Source organism: Grus americana, chromosome 2 (assembly GCF_028858705.1).
Source record: "Grus americana isolate bGruAme1 chromosome 2, bGruAme1.mat, whole genome shotgun sequence".
Classification (NCBI taxonomy): domain Eukaryota; kingdom Metazoa; phylum Chordata; class Aves; order Gruiformes; family Gruidae; genus Grus; species Grus americana.
In genome coordinates this window covers 68,539,269-68,555,684 of record NC_072853.1, presented here as the reverse complement: position 1 = coordinate 68,555,684, position 16,416 = coordinate 68,539,269, and the positions used below count along the sequence as shown (strand labels likewise).

The window sequence follows — 16,416 nt, the reverse complement described above, 5'->3', positions numbered from 1 at the left end:
TGCCAGCCCTTGCAGGCTGACACATAAACGTCGGTGTCGGTTGCAAATTTACCTCCTCTCAGAGCCATAAAAAGCAGCCATGGAAAGCAACTCGATTTGTTTCTCCACTTACGATGGCAGTTCCATCAGGCAGAAGGAACAGACCACCTTTAAGAAATAAGCACAGCAGAAGATACGAAAGGTTCCCAAACTCTAAAACTGTGTCTTTTGCTGCTTGTTCTTTGATGTACTTCTGCTAACATTCCCAAATCCATAGCACTGTTTACCCTCAGTCACTATGTAGCTTAGGAGTTGGTAAATAAACGTATCAACTAGAGGAACTAAAGCCTAACTCTGTCCATCCTAGACCAGTGTCTCACGGGGCCACACACCATGAATCTTGAATCATTTTCTGCACAGTGAGACAGACTCAGGCAGCGGAATGAAGCATGTCCCTACCTGGCCTTACAGCCTTCAAGTTCCTACAGTCCTCTGGGCAGTGGTATGTGTGAATTTGAACCCTCTTAGATTTTAGAAAGAATGCATCGCTCAGCCTTGTGAAGTATTTCTCACACTTAACTATTGTTCCATGTCTTACTGAAAAGGACCTAAAAAAAAAAAAATTTAATGAACATCTACCCCCTGAATTTACTCCAGGTGAGTACTTCTCCTTCCAAAGAACAAGGCCTGCAAGCTCTGAACTGGAATGGCTGAAGCCTCCTCACTCACCTTAAGGTTTCCCCATGAGCTGGCTTGAGGTGACTCCCTGCAGAGGGTATGGGATGTTTGGATTGCCGCCAGCTGCAGCAAAAGCACAAAACTGTAGGGAGAAATTGTGCTGCCATAGGGCCCGTGGGCACAAGGTAGCAGGCGAGATGCTTTGGCTCCTTACAGATCACTTATTCCCAGTTACACTGACAGCAGCTCCGTGTCGCCGTGCATTTTTGGCTCAGAACCACCTTAATTTTAATAAGAAGCTGCAATTATTTCTCTGCTGCATTTTGAAGGGTTTTAACCAAAACTGTCCACATTTCTTCAGGAAAGGACAGAGCCATTAGCTTAATCCTATACGGTTTGCACCGAACATTTCTGTAGATGTGTCCTGCCATGTCATCTTCAGTAGCAGCTCTTGAAAACTGTGAAAGCAGAAATTACGTATTTTTACCCTAAAGCTGAAATTAATCCTGAAGCACAATTCTGCATAAGGAGTGATTTCCTTGGGCATAAGACAAGTCAGAAACATAAAATACCATGCTAAATGTTGATCGCGTTATAAATTCGTTGACGTATATGCACTGAAAAAGAAAAATGGAACAAAAATTATTTTGCACGTGGCTATACTATGAACACCTGAAATGTTAATGGCATGACTGCCAGTGACCTCAGGGTACTAACAGGCTCTGATGGCCTTAATCGTCTCGTAACCATCATTTTCCTGCAATACCCCCCCCCCCCCCCCCGTAACCTCTTCTCCACTTCATCCTAGGGATTTAGCTACCTGTGTTCAAGGTCACTCTGATACGTACAGCTCTGCTATCTGCTATCAGCAACCTAAAGTGGTACCTCTGATGGCCAAAGCAATGAAGCCATCACAGCAGGGGCATCACCACTTTCACCGGGGCTGTTGTCTCTATTGCTACACCCACTTCTATCCCTATTTTTGCTGAACTCCACTAAAACCAATACAGTGAGGAGGATGCAGAAATATAAAATTGTTAGTTCTGTACAGAAATAATTACTTGAGATTGCTCTTCCGCATTTGAGCTCCAAGATCTTCTTGACTTTACCTGCATTAGTACTCCTGGACTTGTACTGAATTCAGTCAGTGGTAAAGTTACGTATTTGTGAGTTTTCAGAGAGATAAATATAGTGTCAGAGGCTTCTGATGACTTGTATTTTAGTTGCTTAACAAAAATTTGTATTTACTAAGCAGAAAATTATTTCTACTCACAATTACTGTACTTGTCCTTTCAAAATTATTACAAAAATAAAGTTAGAAAAATGTATTTTAAGGATCTGCTAGTGTTACTGTTAAAAAAAAAAAACCAAACCACAGCCAATATCAGTTAAATGGTTTTATTCTCAAAACAACCAATCGGCAATATAAAATATTTTAACACTATTTCTGTTTAAATATTGGTGACAGATTATGCATTTCCTTAAATAAAGTGCTATTTTTACAAACAGGTATGTCATACTTACTTTTACTGCTGTTCTAACCTCTTACTACTGAATAGATAAAATGTAGTTTGGTTAATGAAGAGTGCAGCATTACTTTTCCTTTATATTCCTTCTCATGACACCATTACATTTTTAATTTGGACTCCTTTATCTGTATCCAGCCAACAGAGGCATACTCAGTTTATATATTTCTCCACGCAGAAGTTCTCATAATTCACGGTGGTCTCCATGCCTTTTTCCATGCTGTTGCTGTTCTTGACTGTGCCCGTGTAGGCCTCCTGTGGGTTCCTCATCTCTGGGCAAGAGAGGAATGAAAACATCAATCTTCTTATACGGTCATTCATTCTTCCTGCTCTTCTGACTTTTTCTTCTCAAATCCAGACCACTGACGCCTTGAACAATTCAACTTCAGTTGAACTATAAAAGCAATCTCTTTATTGTTTTCACTGATTCTTTGTGGGATTCCAATTTTAAGTACATTACTGCAGAAAGTACTATACAGGTATAGTTAGGAATAACTTTTCAAATTTTCATTTGTACACTTGGATTTACTCAGCTAGATGTCAAACTTCACCATAAGAAAAAAAATCTTTTTTTCCAGTAGCTACCTTTTAGGAGAAGCAGCTTCTTGCGGTTTTATAGAGCAGCCGGGTGCTGTAAAAGAAAAAAAAAAAAATCTGAAAAACTGCAACCAGCAAGACTCACAGCTTTAAAGACAACAGCATAATTCCACAATTACCGGCAACAGGCCCACATTTCCCAATATCATTGTTATACCAGACTCCCAACAATATGACCCTGTAATTCATTTTAGTCATCTTAAGCCCTCTCCTGCACGGAGAAGGTAAGAAAAGTCAAAGTCACATGTGAAAAGATCATCTACTGCCACAAACCTTTCCAGTATCTCTCTTTTCTCAATGCATGCCTTTCCAGCAAGTGACTATCCGAATCCTGTATGATTTTTATTTGCAAGTCTATATTGGTTTTATTCCTATTTATACTTCTCATCCTGCAATCTCTCCAACTCCCTCCTTTGGATAATTTCCATTTGATATTTTTGACTCTGAATCCAGAAGTGGAAAGCAAATATACAAGTGACCACCCACTCTCTTCCACTTTATTCTGTCACATCTTTTAAAATACCTACATATGTAGGTACATATGTCTGCAGATACATATATGTAAGCATGTATCAATATACAACATACTATTATATGTACAGAGAAACTGGAAGACCAGAATTACTGCAAAGAATTATAGATTGAATGGCATCATATTCTTGTTTCATCATAGTTACTCGTCATTTAACTTGTATCTGGAGAATATTCAGTTTATTCCTTTGGTATCTAAGTCCTCCCTTTGTTCAGTGCCCCTGCTAGATGTCGGGGTGTTCTCTTTTCTTCCCACCTGTATAAGAGAAGTGTTATGTTTAGGTGGGGGAGAGCAGCTGGATGTCTGTACCAAGTGATGAAGCTCAGCTTTTTCTTTCAAGCATTTCAATAAACTTGATATTAGAAACTAAGCCAACTGGCAGTTAGCTTTACCTCTAACAAATCTTTGGTTTTTTTTTTCATGAGGTAAAGAAATGCCCTGGGAGAAAAAGAAGATTGTGTCCTTCAGAGGATAAACCTTGGATGCCCTCTTGCTTTTTTTTGTGTCATTTTTGTAGAAATGGCAAATTCTGTTACAAGCCCCAGACTTGGGTAAGGGAACTCCATGAACTGTTTCCATTTATCACAGATCTAAAATGTAACACTGCCTTATATACGTATCATAACTAGCACATGGGATTTTATTTCTGTTCTTCTGTAAGAAATAATTTCAGTTGGTTTGCACCTTTTTTCTCCCATAGGTTCACAGAATTCACATGAACTTTTTCCAGCTTTTCGGTTCTGATTTGGCAAGCCTATATTGAGATGCAGCTTGCTCTCCTTTGGTGTCATTTCCTTCAATGAACGTGCAGACCATTGCCAGACTTGTTCGACCTCTTAATTATCCACTTGACAATTTCATGAATCTTGACACCACTCCCCACACACACACACACACACACAAAAAAATCCACTCAAACCCTAAACAGTTAGTCCTGGCACTTGGGCATTCAAAAAGTCTGGAGGTTTTTTGTAAGCAAATAGGTCGCCTTTGAGTCCAGAGGAGGGCCATGAAGGTGATCAGAGGGCTGGAGCACCTCTCCTATGAGGACAGGCTGAGAGAGTTGGGGTTGTTCAACCTGGAGAAAAGGCGGCTCTGGGGAGATCTAATTGCAGCCTTCCAGTACCTGAAGGGGCCTACAGGAAAGCTGGAGAGGGACTGTTTATGAGGGAGTGTAGTGACAGGACAAGGGGTAATGGGTTTAAGCTGAAGGAGGGTCGATTTAGATTAGATGTTAGAAAGAAATTCTTTACTGTTAGAGTGGTGAGGCACTGGAACAGGTTGCCCAGAGAGGTTGTGGATGCCCCATCCCTGGAAGTGTTCAAGGCCAGGTTGGATGGGCCTTTGCGCAACCTGGTCTAGTGGAGGGTGTTCCTGCCCATGGCAGGGGGGTTGGAACTAGATGATCTTTACGGTCCCTTCCAACCCTAACCATTCTATGAATCTATGAAAACTATGAATACAAACATCTCCTGGGGTGATATAATTTCTTAAATCCAGTTTCCTCCGAAATCTGGACTTCATGCTGCCACTTGCTGTTTCAGTCCAGACCAAGGAGGAGCATTTTGTTCCTCACAGCAGTCATCTTGCCTCATGCCTCCATGGGCTGGTCATCTGCTCTAAATCTAAATGGTGAAGCAGCAAGCTAATTCTGTATTCGTTTGACACAGTTCACTGGGTTATAAAGAAGAAGTATCTTCCTAGTAGTTTCTCTTATCGAGGACAGGGTGATTAGCATGCATTAGCAATTTTCCAAGCCATATTTTTTCCCTTGAAAACTACCAAAGTGTCAAAAACCCCCTGTAATATTCACTCTTGGAATGAACTAATTTTGGCAGAATTTTCTGAAAGTCACCAATTCACTTCCGTGGAAAAAAAAGAGACAGAAGCAACACTCTCCATGCAAGTACTGTTTGCCTAAGCAGAATAGGGACAAGAACTATGGTGCCCCCGAACCTAACGGCTTACAGGTCCAGTAACCCGTAATTATTTACACTGCAGTTAGGGCAGTCACCTGCCCTAGGCACTTCAGGCAAGGACTGGAATATGGAGCCCCCACAGCCTAACCCAGTATCGCTGCCGTGGGGCGGGGAGGAAGCGGTCTCAGTATCCTTCTGACAGAAAACAAGCGTATGTGAAAGCGTGTTGTTTTCTGCAAAGCAGAATCATCTCGCTTCCAGCCCCAGGGATGACACAGCAACTGACATACAAAGGAATCTTTCTCCCAACAGTGAGCTTTATTACAATTGAAATAGGTCACCTGCCACAACCCAACAAACACTCAGCAACTTTTCTGTGAGTTCTTGTAGTGAGTATCACAGTGAGTTCAGGAGCAATGACCTCAGGAAGAGGTGCTCACCCAGAAGCTAGCTGAGGATACAACAAGCCAGCAATTGATTTTGAGTTGCCACAAAAAACCCCAAACAAACCAACAAAAAGAACACCAAACAAGAAGAAACTGTAGTATCTTCTCTAAACAAGCCTGTAGTGTGAAATTAGTTATACCATCAATCCTCTACTTCTGATGGTCTTGCTTTTACTTTTTCTGCCTATCGTTGTTTTCTTCTCCTGCATCCTTTAGAAGTGTAACTGTAGATAATCACTGCAGTTCTCTTTTCCATTCTAGAAACACTCCTCTAGGTGCTTTTCTATTTCTGTTGCCTGCCACCTCAGACCAGGCTTGATGAGCAGCAACAGCTCGTGACCCAGTGGCAGCAGGAGAGGGGCTCAGCCTGGGCAGTGTGGATTGGGGCATTTTGGGAGGAACTGAAGCTAAGTGGGCATTGGAGCTATGGATGGGGAAGGGCGTGGAAGCTGTAGACATTCACAGGCTTGGTGATGGCAGTCAGCCTACGGACCTCCCACGATTATAAGCTACATTTCCAGAAAGTGAGGACTTAGTTCCTTTTCCCCTGCTTTTTCATTTCTGAGTCTTATGGATATATTCAAATTGTATTTCATTGTCTTCTTTACAGCCCTACAAGCTGGAAACTTCATTAAAGCAGAGCTACACTGGCAGCCACTCTGTTTAAGGTACTGAACTTTTAAAATTACTCAAAATATTGAGCAAATCAGAGTGATAGGTGTGAAAACAGTGATACTGACTCAGCTGGAAGAGCAGGATGTTTTTACTATCCAGCGAGCTACCTCTAGCTTTCTAAAAGGGCAAATCATGAAGTGGCTTTCTTGCAAATGGTGTCCTGCTGTAGAGAAACCAGTGGTTGTGGACCATGCAAAAAGCATAAAAATTTCACATATTACTTTTCAAACACATCACAGGAGGCAGCCAGTTACAGATGCCATCATATCAATCAATGATTAGAGTGTAATGAGCTAGAGAAGTAAGTTCACATCAGAAAAACTAAATGTATTCACCATGGAAAAGCCTGGGAAGGTTCCCATTTCAGAAGCCTTCTTTATGTGGGAGTCCAAGGTATCTTAACCTGAAGTATTGGTAAAAAAGGTTATGAAACAAATGCACAAAGCAAATAATAACAAATTGCTAAGCAAGATGTTCTAGAGGAACACAAGGATTAAACAGCTGAACTGCTGAGTACAGAACACAGGTTCTTGTTTAAATTGCCACATAACTGAGACGTGATAAAAACAATGCTAATTTTTTTTAATAGTTCAAGAGCAGATGCAGGGAAACACAGACCAGTGAGATGGCCAGTAGTACCAGGCAGATTAGCATAAACTATAATAAAGAATCTGAAATTTTGTGAAAAACAATCAAAAAGGGATTTGAAAAGTCTTGCCTCACCAACCTACTGGAATTCCTTGAAGGTGCCAACAGTCTTTTAGATAAAGGAGATCCACTTGATGCCTGGATTTTTAAAAAGGATTTCACAAGGTCCAAGGCTGGCTCTTAAGACAATAGGGAAGCCAACAGGGTAAAAAGAAAATTTCTTGTGTGGATAAACAATTGGCTAGGAAGGCAGAGGACAGAAGGTGGGAATAAACAGTGGTTTTTTCCATAGTGGAGAGACTCACCACTAGTATTTCATAGGGATCTGCACGATGACTCAGGATATTCAATATATGACTTTGAAAGGGCATACAGAGTGAAGTGTCAAACTTTCCTAAGTTATCCATGCAAATAAAAAGAAAGGCAAACAGAAGACTGGCAAAAGGACTTCATGAGACTTGTCCAGACAAGAAGATGGCAGACAAAATTTGATGAAGATAAATATGAAGTAATATGAAGGCATATGGAAAAAACAATGTATGAGTGGTTATATAAAATGATAGGCTCTGAGCTTGAACTCAGTAGATGAGCTGCGTTATAAGAGAGAGTTCCAATTAATACCAATTCAGTCTTCAGTTATAGCCAAAAAAGCAGAGTACTAGAAATAACTAGGAAAGGGCAAGAGAACTGAAAATAGAGAACACACTAAAAACCAAACATCACTGTGTTATGTGGAAATCCATGGTATGCCTACATCTTGAATATTTTATGCCAGGCTGGTATCTCCAAGTTTGAAATTATACAGTAGAAAAGGAAAAGAGGTCAGAAAATCTATGGTATAGGGAATGACTAAGCAGCCTCTATGTCTTCCATCTGGAAAAAAACATGTCTGAGGAAAAGCATCACAGGTATCGGTAAAATCATCAGTAGCACGGAGGCAGTGAAGAGGGAACAATTGTCCACTGTATCTTCTGATCCAGCAGGATGAAGCAAAAGAAGTCAGGACATAGCAAGTTCACAGCAAATGAAATTAAGCAGCTCTTCACACCAATGTCAAATGAGACGGGATCAAAAAGCCGAACACAGCTGTATGGACCTTGGATCTGACTCAGTACAGCTGCTCTTACACTCTGAAATATTACACATTCCTGGAAATTACTTCAAGTTCCAGAGAGTGCACAGGGGTCCCACTGCTACTTTTTACAATAAAAAGCAGCTTACCTGGTGTGAAAACTTCTTTTATCTACATGTTCTCTTTCTCTTCCTTCTCTGTTAGTGCTTCTGTTGCTGTTTCACAGACAAATCTGTTTCATGGAGCTCTCACACACAGAAACCCAAAAGCCAGCTCTCTGATGGCAGCCTCCTTGCAGCATCTTCTCAGCTGGTCAGCAGGAGCAACCGTTGGCTCCATTCTTACAAAAGGATGTTGTCCCCAACTCTGTGCCAACCATTACCACCTTTTGCTGTCTTCAAGACACTTTTAAAGCTCGGTGGTTAGCAAGTTGCTTGGAGACACGTTATAACCGAATGCTTCTTCAGTTCCTGAGTAATTCCAGTTCATTGCGCTATGTTATCAAATCCCAAATAGCAGCTTCTGCTCACCTAGTAGTACCTACAGAAGAAGCTCTTCAAGTCTGGGATGTTATCAAGAGACATCCCGAAGCTCCCACACATGCCGACTACTCTGAGGATGGGAAGTAAGCCGCACAACGCATAGTGACACCTGACAGTGGCTTTCAGCCAAGCAGACTATACAGAATACAGAAAGTAGCCTACACTGACTGACCACCCCAGCAATGCCCAGTGTTCCCCAAAACAACAGTAGGACAACAGTTAGCACCTGCTTTCACATATCTAGTGATACTCAGCTGACTGAGATTGAAACAGGGAGTTGCTCATTATTAAGGCCTCCTAAAGCACACAATACCTCAAATATTATTTAACATAACCACTAAACAAATGAAATCATTTTGTGAGCAGATGCAAGCAGCAAAATAACCAAGTGAAGGAGAATAAGAGGCACTTTAACATGGTGAATTTGTCGAGGCCATTCAGTGGCTTTCATGTTCCTCCTAAAATATGGATCCAGAAATACACATACTAATGGGTTTTGCCCCACTCCTTAACATTGAGTAACAGATGTGTATTTGCCTTTGGCTCAGGTGGCTGGCAGGACAGAGATTTACAACTTTTATATCTAGGGGTGACTGTAGTAAACGTATTCATTTGTTACAGGTCAGCAACACCTTTCTGTACGTTTCGGTTATAGATAGTACATTTTAGAAGGCAGTTTCTTGAGCAATAGCTAGCAATTAACACTGCTGGTTGGAATAGATATATTCCAAAGAAACTGACTACAGACAATCATATAAACATATTACCTATGCAAAATAACTAAATGCATACATACATGAATAATTAAAATAGCTAAGCCAGTATACTACATTGTAAACCTTGAATATATTTAATCTACTTGAACACACTGAAGAAAATTGTCTCCTCTAAAGAGTATTTTGCAAAAGTAAATTATGTATCATACAGAAACACACCTCCCACTGCTGATATATATACACACACTACATACAGTATACTGTATGCTACAGTTTTCTATACATCCATTTTCTGTGTTTAGTAATGCATAACAAAAATCTTATGCTTATTTCAGATAGTACCGAAGTGTATATAAAAATCTTACAGATATCTCTACCTTTTTACCTTGAAATCTTCTTTACAGTCTCAGCAAAAGACACAGACACACATCTATCATGATAACCCAGAAAGCAGTTAACTGGCTTGTTTGTCACATTCTGTCTTATAGTCAGTATTAATTAAAAGTATCCATACATTTTCAATTAATTTCAGGTGCTACTTACGCTGCGAGTGACCTGGTGGTCGTGTGTTACTAACACTACTCTCAAAGGAAGAGTGGAAGTTGTGTATAGTTTCTTGTAAAATCTGTCTCTCTCGTCCCTGTAAAAGCACAATAAATTAAATTAAGGTATTCTTAAATTTCTGTTTAAGAAAAGAAATTAGTGAGAGTTGACAAAAAAAATGTGTAAATATGCGTGTCTATGCCCAGAGAGTCACAGTGTACTATTAGGAATAATAACAAATCCTTACCTTCCAGATATGTAGAAAACCTTGTAGTAACCTTTTCCTGAAACTACCAGACAGCAATAGAAACATTTTTATGATTTTCTTCATAGCTTTATAGCATGGAGCATCATCCACCTCCCCTAATTTTTAGCCTCATCACTTGCTGCTGTTGATCTTGAGAAGATTATGTTTTGTTTATCTGAGCTTCCCGTTTCAGACAGAATGGATTTCAGAACTGAAAAAGCAGCTGAGAAGTGTCAGCAGGGCTAAAGAGATGTTCCAGTTCATTATCCCTCTGACAAGAACATTGCTTACCATATGCTGTTCTTAGCAGATTTGTTTATGTCAATATAAAATTAAAAAGCAATAAAAGTGTAAGGAATGAGAGAAGTGCTATTTACCTAATCACAGAGAAATCAAAAACCTTATGCAAAACAAAGGAGACCTTTCCTTTTACATTACATTCTAGAGCCGGACTATAGAGGACAGATGAGTCTTTTTATCATCACTGAAATCAATATTCAGTAACTGCAATATTGCCCATGTTCATGTTACCAGTAGCTTCTGATATAATCTGTAAAAGAACTCTACAGTCACTGAACTAGGAAAGAGTTAATGAAAGAGAACAGAGAGTACCACAAAGGAAGATATTTTTCACTAATGAAATACATTAACTATTTTGTTTGGAAAACATTCATTTGGCTTTTCTAACTAACATCTGCAACTGAATTTTGAAATATACGCTAGGTTAACAATTAAGCAAACCTTGAATTAATTTACCAAGTATAGTGCTTTAAAATGTACCTTTCCTGCATTCAGTTCAGAAATAGCTGCCAAAATTTGCTGCCTTGATCCATCGGTTTTAATACCCAGCTCTTTCAGATCACCATCAGTAAGTGTAAGGAAGGCTTCCATATCCACCTGCATATGGGGGCGGGGAGGCAGGGGAAGACAAGACAAATTTACCTAGGTAGAGATTCACTATTACAAGTTAAAAGTGTTTGGGTTTTTTTAATTGTATAGACTTAATGTAAATATTACAAAAAATTTTAATGAATTACCAGCACCAAATGGTACCCACTTTACTACTCTGTTGTTGGGTTTTAAATCTGCGATTAATAATCCAATTAATTATGACAGTATATTTAAAATTTTAATGGATTAACTTTTTTCCAGACAAACTCTATCAATACAAAATATATACTCTCCACAAAAATTCCTCTACTTACAGTAGCAGCTAGTTGAATAAGCCTAAGATTTCTCTCTTTTCTTTTATTCCCCCCACACCAAGTATTTTTGGAATTTCAGAATATCGTGCGTACTTTTCCAGTGTCTCCTGAGGAAAACCTAGGGTTTGTTCATATATCAGTTTTTATTATATCAACACATCCATAAGGCTGTGATAAGAACAAACATCTAAAACTTTTCATATTGATATAACTTTCACACACAGAGCATATTCATTTCTACAAATGCCCTCTTCCCTATCACGTCAAGGAAGAATAATAAGCACAGTGTATTGTGATGCAGCTAAATAATCTGTGTTTGTGGTGCTGAACCCTGAACTCTGCAGCAATGTCAATTTATTGTATGTCCGTTCACCACCACCTGCCTTTCGCCAAACAAACATACAATTATTGCTCACATGTGATATTGTCTTAAACGTTGTAATGAATTACTTTTATTTTCAACGTTTCCTTTCATTGCATCCTTCAGGCAAGTCACTGTCACAGGTCTCATCTACAGGGATGCTTAAGTTCCCCAGTTTAATTCTCCTGCTGCCTATTTGTAGGAAGTACAGAAGAGAAAGCAGCCATCTCAGTGACTCACGCCCTGCTGTTCTCCATCAGCTCTGATTCCAGGGATAATACACTATGTCCTATAAACTGTTTAGACACATTGGATATAGACATATATAGAAAAAGCAGAGTGCGAAAACAGAGAGAAAAAAAAATCTGAAGCACCTTTCTATATCAAAATTGTACGTTCAGTGTAAAAAGCACTGATATTTGCAGTATCCTGGAGAATGCCAGGAACACTGCTTGGTCCATGTTTCAAGGACCTCTCTCAACCAGAAATGGTTGTAAAACTTTAAATTTGAGATTCTGGATCACAATTCTGAGGCAATGTGTGTCACACCCTACTTTTTCTAAAACAGTAAAAAATAAATCTTTTAAAAAAGACGTACCTCTTGTTCCTCAAAAATAGGCTGATATTTTTCAAGGGACAATTTTTTAAGGATGCCAGTCAGCTCATCTGTAATAATAGAAAAGAAAAAGAAAACACACCCCCCCCCATGGATCAGGAAAGATTTTAGTGACCTCTGCATTGTTAAGTGCTGAAAATATGTATTAAAACATATATTCCACACAGTGATACATGATAACAAAAACCCAATCGTATTTAATCTGCATCAGAAATTAAAATATTGGCTTATTGTGTTCTCACCTACTTCTGCATACTGTAATTCTATCTAGACTTACCTTGCTAGGATAAAATCTTTCTGTTGTATTGCTTTTATTCCTCATTAAAAGGACCTTAAAAATCCAAACCACTAAGGACAGCTGAGGCACTTCAATGCCTAAAATGCAGGTGCTTGGCCCCAGATCATGCAGGTTAGACAGCAAAACTCCTCAAGCAGGCAATAAACTAAACGGTGCATTTCTATGTCATGATCCAGGAAGGCAAAGTGTAGAGTAAGCAACTACCCAGTTGCTCATTCAGAACACTGATACAACAAGGGTATATCTGAACCTCTTCTCCTCAAGTGCCTGACATCCAGCCGTCTTGAACACAGACGGCTGAAGTCTAGCTAAGATGATACCTGGGCAGATTTAAGTTTCATAAGCTTATCTTCCAAGGCTAACGGCACTGGATATTGGGTTTCCTCTCAAAGTCTAAGGAAATTCAAAGTTGGAGGACTTGATAATGCCTTTTCCCACACATTTAAAATGTGATTAGACAGTTTAAAAGTGTAAGTGCAGTTTTAGAATTACCCACCATTAGCTCTCTTAAATACCTCTCTCAGCTAAGGATTCTGTTTATTTTTACTGCTTTGCTGTCACAAGTGACTATTTTTTTTTCCCAGAAGTACCAAAGTGGTCAGTTAAACTAAGTCAAAATGAAGAACATGAATGATTACATTACACAACCAAACTATATTTAATATTCCCCATATAAACTCACTTTCATTATAAAGATATCACTATTCCATTCCCAAGTATACTTTATTTATTTCACTTTGTCTTTTGACTGTCCCTTTTCTTTCATCATCAATAGAAACATGAAAGAGAATCTCACTCTCCAAGCTTCTAAAGAGACATCAAGTATCTTGAGATGGACACACTGCTCTATGCACCATTCTGGAAGTCTCCTTCTTTACATAGAAGAGCCCACAGAAAACTGAAGTGAAAAATTCTAGTTGAGTCTTACATTCTGCTAGGGTTTTGGGTTTTTACCTCAAGGTCAAATAACTTGGTACACTTAACATGATTTGTAAAGGTTGGCATGGTTTCAGGCTAAAAGCTTTAGTACCCTAACTGAGGTTAATCCATGGGAAAACGTAACCAGCTTTAAAAACACTGCATGAGAACTTCTCCATGCAGTTTGATGAAAAACACAATCTTACAGAAAAAAAATAGAAGTTTCATTAGAAGCCCTTAGATATATTACTGGCCTTTTTTTCTTTTAGGTTGTTAGTTAGCTTTCTCATTTTTTATCACCTTGGTGGGCTTAAATTATAGGCTGTGATATGGGAAGAAACTTTCAGGGTCTCTGAGCCAAGAGCCCTGCAGTCATAAACAATTGTAACATCTAACACTTTTCACGCACACAGAGAATGCTTTCAGTTGTAGGCCTTTCTCATTTTCTTTTCCTCTTTCAGTTCCTGTATTATACATTAAGTTTGAACAAAACCTGAAACCTCTGTTTTACAACTCTTGCGTAACATTGTTTCCCCTCTGCTTTTTCACTCTTTCTTTTGCTCTACTCATCTCTCCTCTCCATACCTACATCCCTGGAGAAAGCAAAGGTTCCCTGACTACTTCTGCCACATTACTCCTATTTAGCACCTCTTTTGTACTACTCTGTAGTAGTAGGGCAAGATTACCTTTCTCCAAGTTTTCAGAGCCTCCTTTTACTCTCACATGGTTTCGTCTTTCATGATTCTCTACATCACTGGTTTTCAGAATCGGGACATGCTGTTGATGGTCCACCAAGTGGTTGCCTAAAAAGAAACCATGCACACCTCTGAACCCAGCTGCCTAGTGTTCCTTCACAGTAATAGCCAATGCAAATCTATTCTCTAATTCATTTAAGTTTACTTGAAAGAAGACGTTAACACTGCAGGCCTTCAGTACTTATTCTTCTGATTACTGCTGTGCCTTTGAGCATTTGTACCATCACTGCTGAATCAGCTCACAGTAAAAGCAGCCCTTGAATTCAAGGACCACTTAACTATGGAGAGCACAACGAATCCAGAACTACTTAGGCTTCTGACAACCTCTGCTACAGAGGAAACTCACTGTATCACGGCACTAGTGGTGCAGCCACAAAGGCCTGCTTCTCCAGGTGAGACTGTAACAGCTGATAGCTTGAGGAATTCCCCTTCTTATCTGACAGCGAGTTCTCTTCCCTTCATATATTTCTAAACCGACAACTCTTATGTTATCAAGCCATCATTATAAAATGGCACTAACTAAAATGTGAAGGGATTTTCTCCAGTCAGTACAATATGTTACAGTTAAGCCATGACAAGAGGACAGAAAGCAGGTCAAATATCACCTCTCTTTAGTGTCAAATGGAAGTGCAGTGTCAATGGCCAAAGTTAGCATAAATGAAAACAAAATCAATATGGACACTTTCGAAAAAACAAAAATAGTACAAAGTGCCTCTTGCAGAAACCAGATAAAAGGTATTCCCATCTCTTATTTAAAAGATTCTGAGTCATGTTATTGTTTTCACTTTTTCTGAGATGTTTACAGAAGAAAACAAAGGAACTGATATCCTGTTTCCAATGCAGTAACATGACTTTTTAAAATAAAGTGTTGTAATTTAGACCTAAAAGTTCAACTTAAAAGGCAGTAATCTTACTGGAAAAGTAATAACATTATTTTCTTATGACCCGAAGTTAAAAATAAGGTCAAAATAAGGCTGGTTTTGTAATTTAAAAAAAATAAATGCAATACAGCTCTTAAAAATCAATTGCATGTAGCTATGACTTGCTATGAATCAAAATTGTATTTCTGTAGTGATGTGCTTCACTGCATTTTTTAAAAAAGGTTTTAATTTTGAATTTGGAGAAAGTGCATTTTCTACCCTCAGCAAAGGGTGGAAAAAAAGGATTTAAGCTAGAAAGAGGAGAAGGAAGGAGGCCACGTAAGAACGGCTTACCTACATGCTCTACACTAGCTTTAAGATGGTACCATTTTCCCTCTAAATGGAAAGTATCACAGCTCTTGGGAGAGAAATAGCCAGTTACTGCAGGAATGCCAATCTCCCAGTAAGAAACACCGAAATATTTTTTCCAGAAAGAAAAAAGTTCTCACTCTAATACAGACACACACTAATCCAGTACAGTTATAGCTTTCAACACTTTGTGCTCTTGATGAATGAATCTCCTGTAATTACAGCGACCTACTCACCATCTTCTGTAATAGTACCGCTGCTGGAACCATTGCTCTTGGCCTGTCTGTGAGAAGAAGAGAGAGAGGACTCTGTGTTGTGAACCTTAGGAGACGGGGAGGGTGATGGGGAAGGTGTGAGAGTTGGTGATGTGCTTTTAGACGTAGATGAAGTCCCAGATGGAGGTCTTTTGTTCATCTCCAGTTTTTGCTGTAGTTAATGATATAATCATTTCAGTTTTAAAAAAAAAAGTTTATGTATATATGATGGTTCAATATTACTGAAATTGCATATCATTTCTGCAGAGCATGCAGTCACAACTAGAAGCTTCTACTTGATCCATATTGAAATAATTGGAGTAATACTGATTTATCCCATGTGAGAGTCTGTCCCCTCAAATTCACCAAGGAAAATACATTTATTAAGGCTGTAATTTTGGAATAAGAAAATGATTTCTTATAAAGCAATACTATATACAAGCACTACAATTATTCCTTTTAGAAAAGGTGAAATTATTTTGACTCTGAAAATAGGTCTTTTTCACTCAGAGATTTAATTAAATAAATAAAGCCTCAATTAAAGCTTTTCCAAATATATCAGATGCTAATTTAAAGTAGCACTTCATGCTGGATTAACCAGAAATATGCAGCAAGCATAATCTAAGTTTCAGGTGCATTTCACTGGAATGAAAGTTTCCA

General features: G+C 38.9%; 1 protein-coding gene across 6 annotated transcripts in view; it reads right to left on the bottom strand.

Moving 5' to 3' along the window:
* Positions 1-2,041: 2,041 nt before the first annotated feature.
* Positions 2,042-16,416, bottom strand: part of ANKS6 (ankyrin repeat and sterile alpha motif domain containing 6) — a 42,018-nt gene continuing 27,643 nt past the window's right edge. The window contains exons 12-19 of one of the 6 annotated variants that reach the window (XR_008575926.1): positions 15,739-15,928; positions 14,205-14,321; positions 12,285-12,352; positions 10,901-11,017; positions 9,874-9,970; positions 6,688-6,755; positions 2,769-2,814; positions 2,365-2,455 (exon numbers count right to left, since the gene is read on the bottom strand). Coding sequence is in view for 3 of the 6 variants with exons in the window: in XM_054817247.1 (XP_054673222.1) it covers positions 2,368-2,455; positions 2,769-2,814; positions 9,874-9,970; positions 10,901-11,017; positions 12,285-12,352; positions 14,205-14,321; positions 15,739-15,928 (723 nt within the window). In the remaining 3 variants the exon portion in view is untranslated. Of the gene's footprint in view, positions 2,815-6,687; positions 6,756-9,873; positions 9,971-10,900; positions 11,018-12,282; positions 12,353-14,204; positions 14,322-15,738; positions 15,929-16,416 lie in introns of those variants that run through there. The other 5 variants (XR_008575925.1, XM_054817247.1, XM_054817249.1 and 2 more) reach the window with 5 other exon arrangements.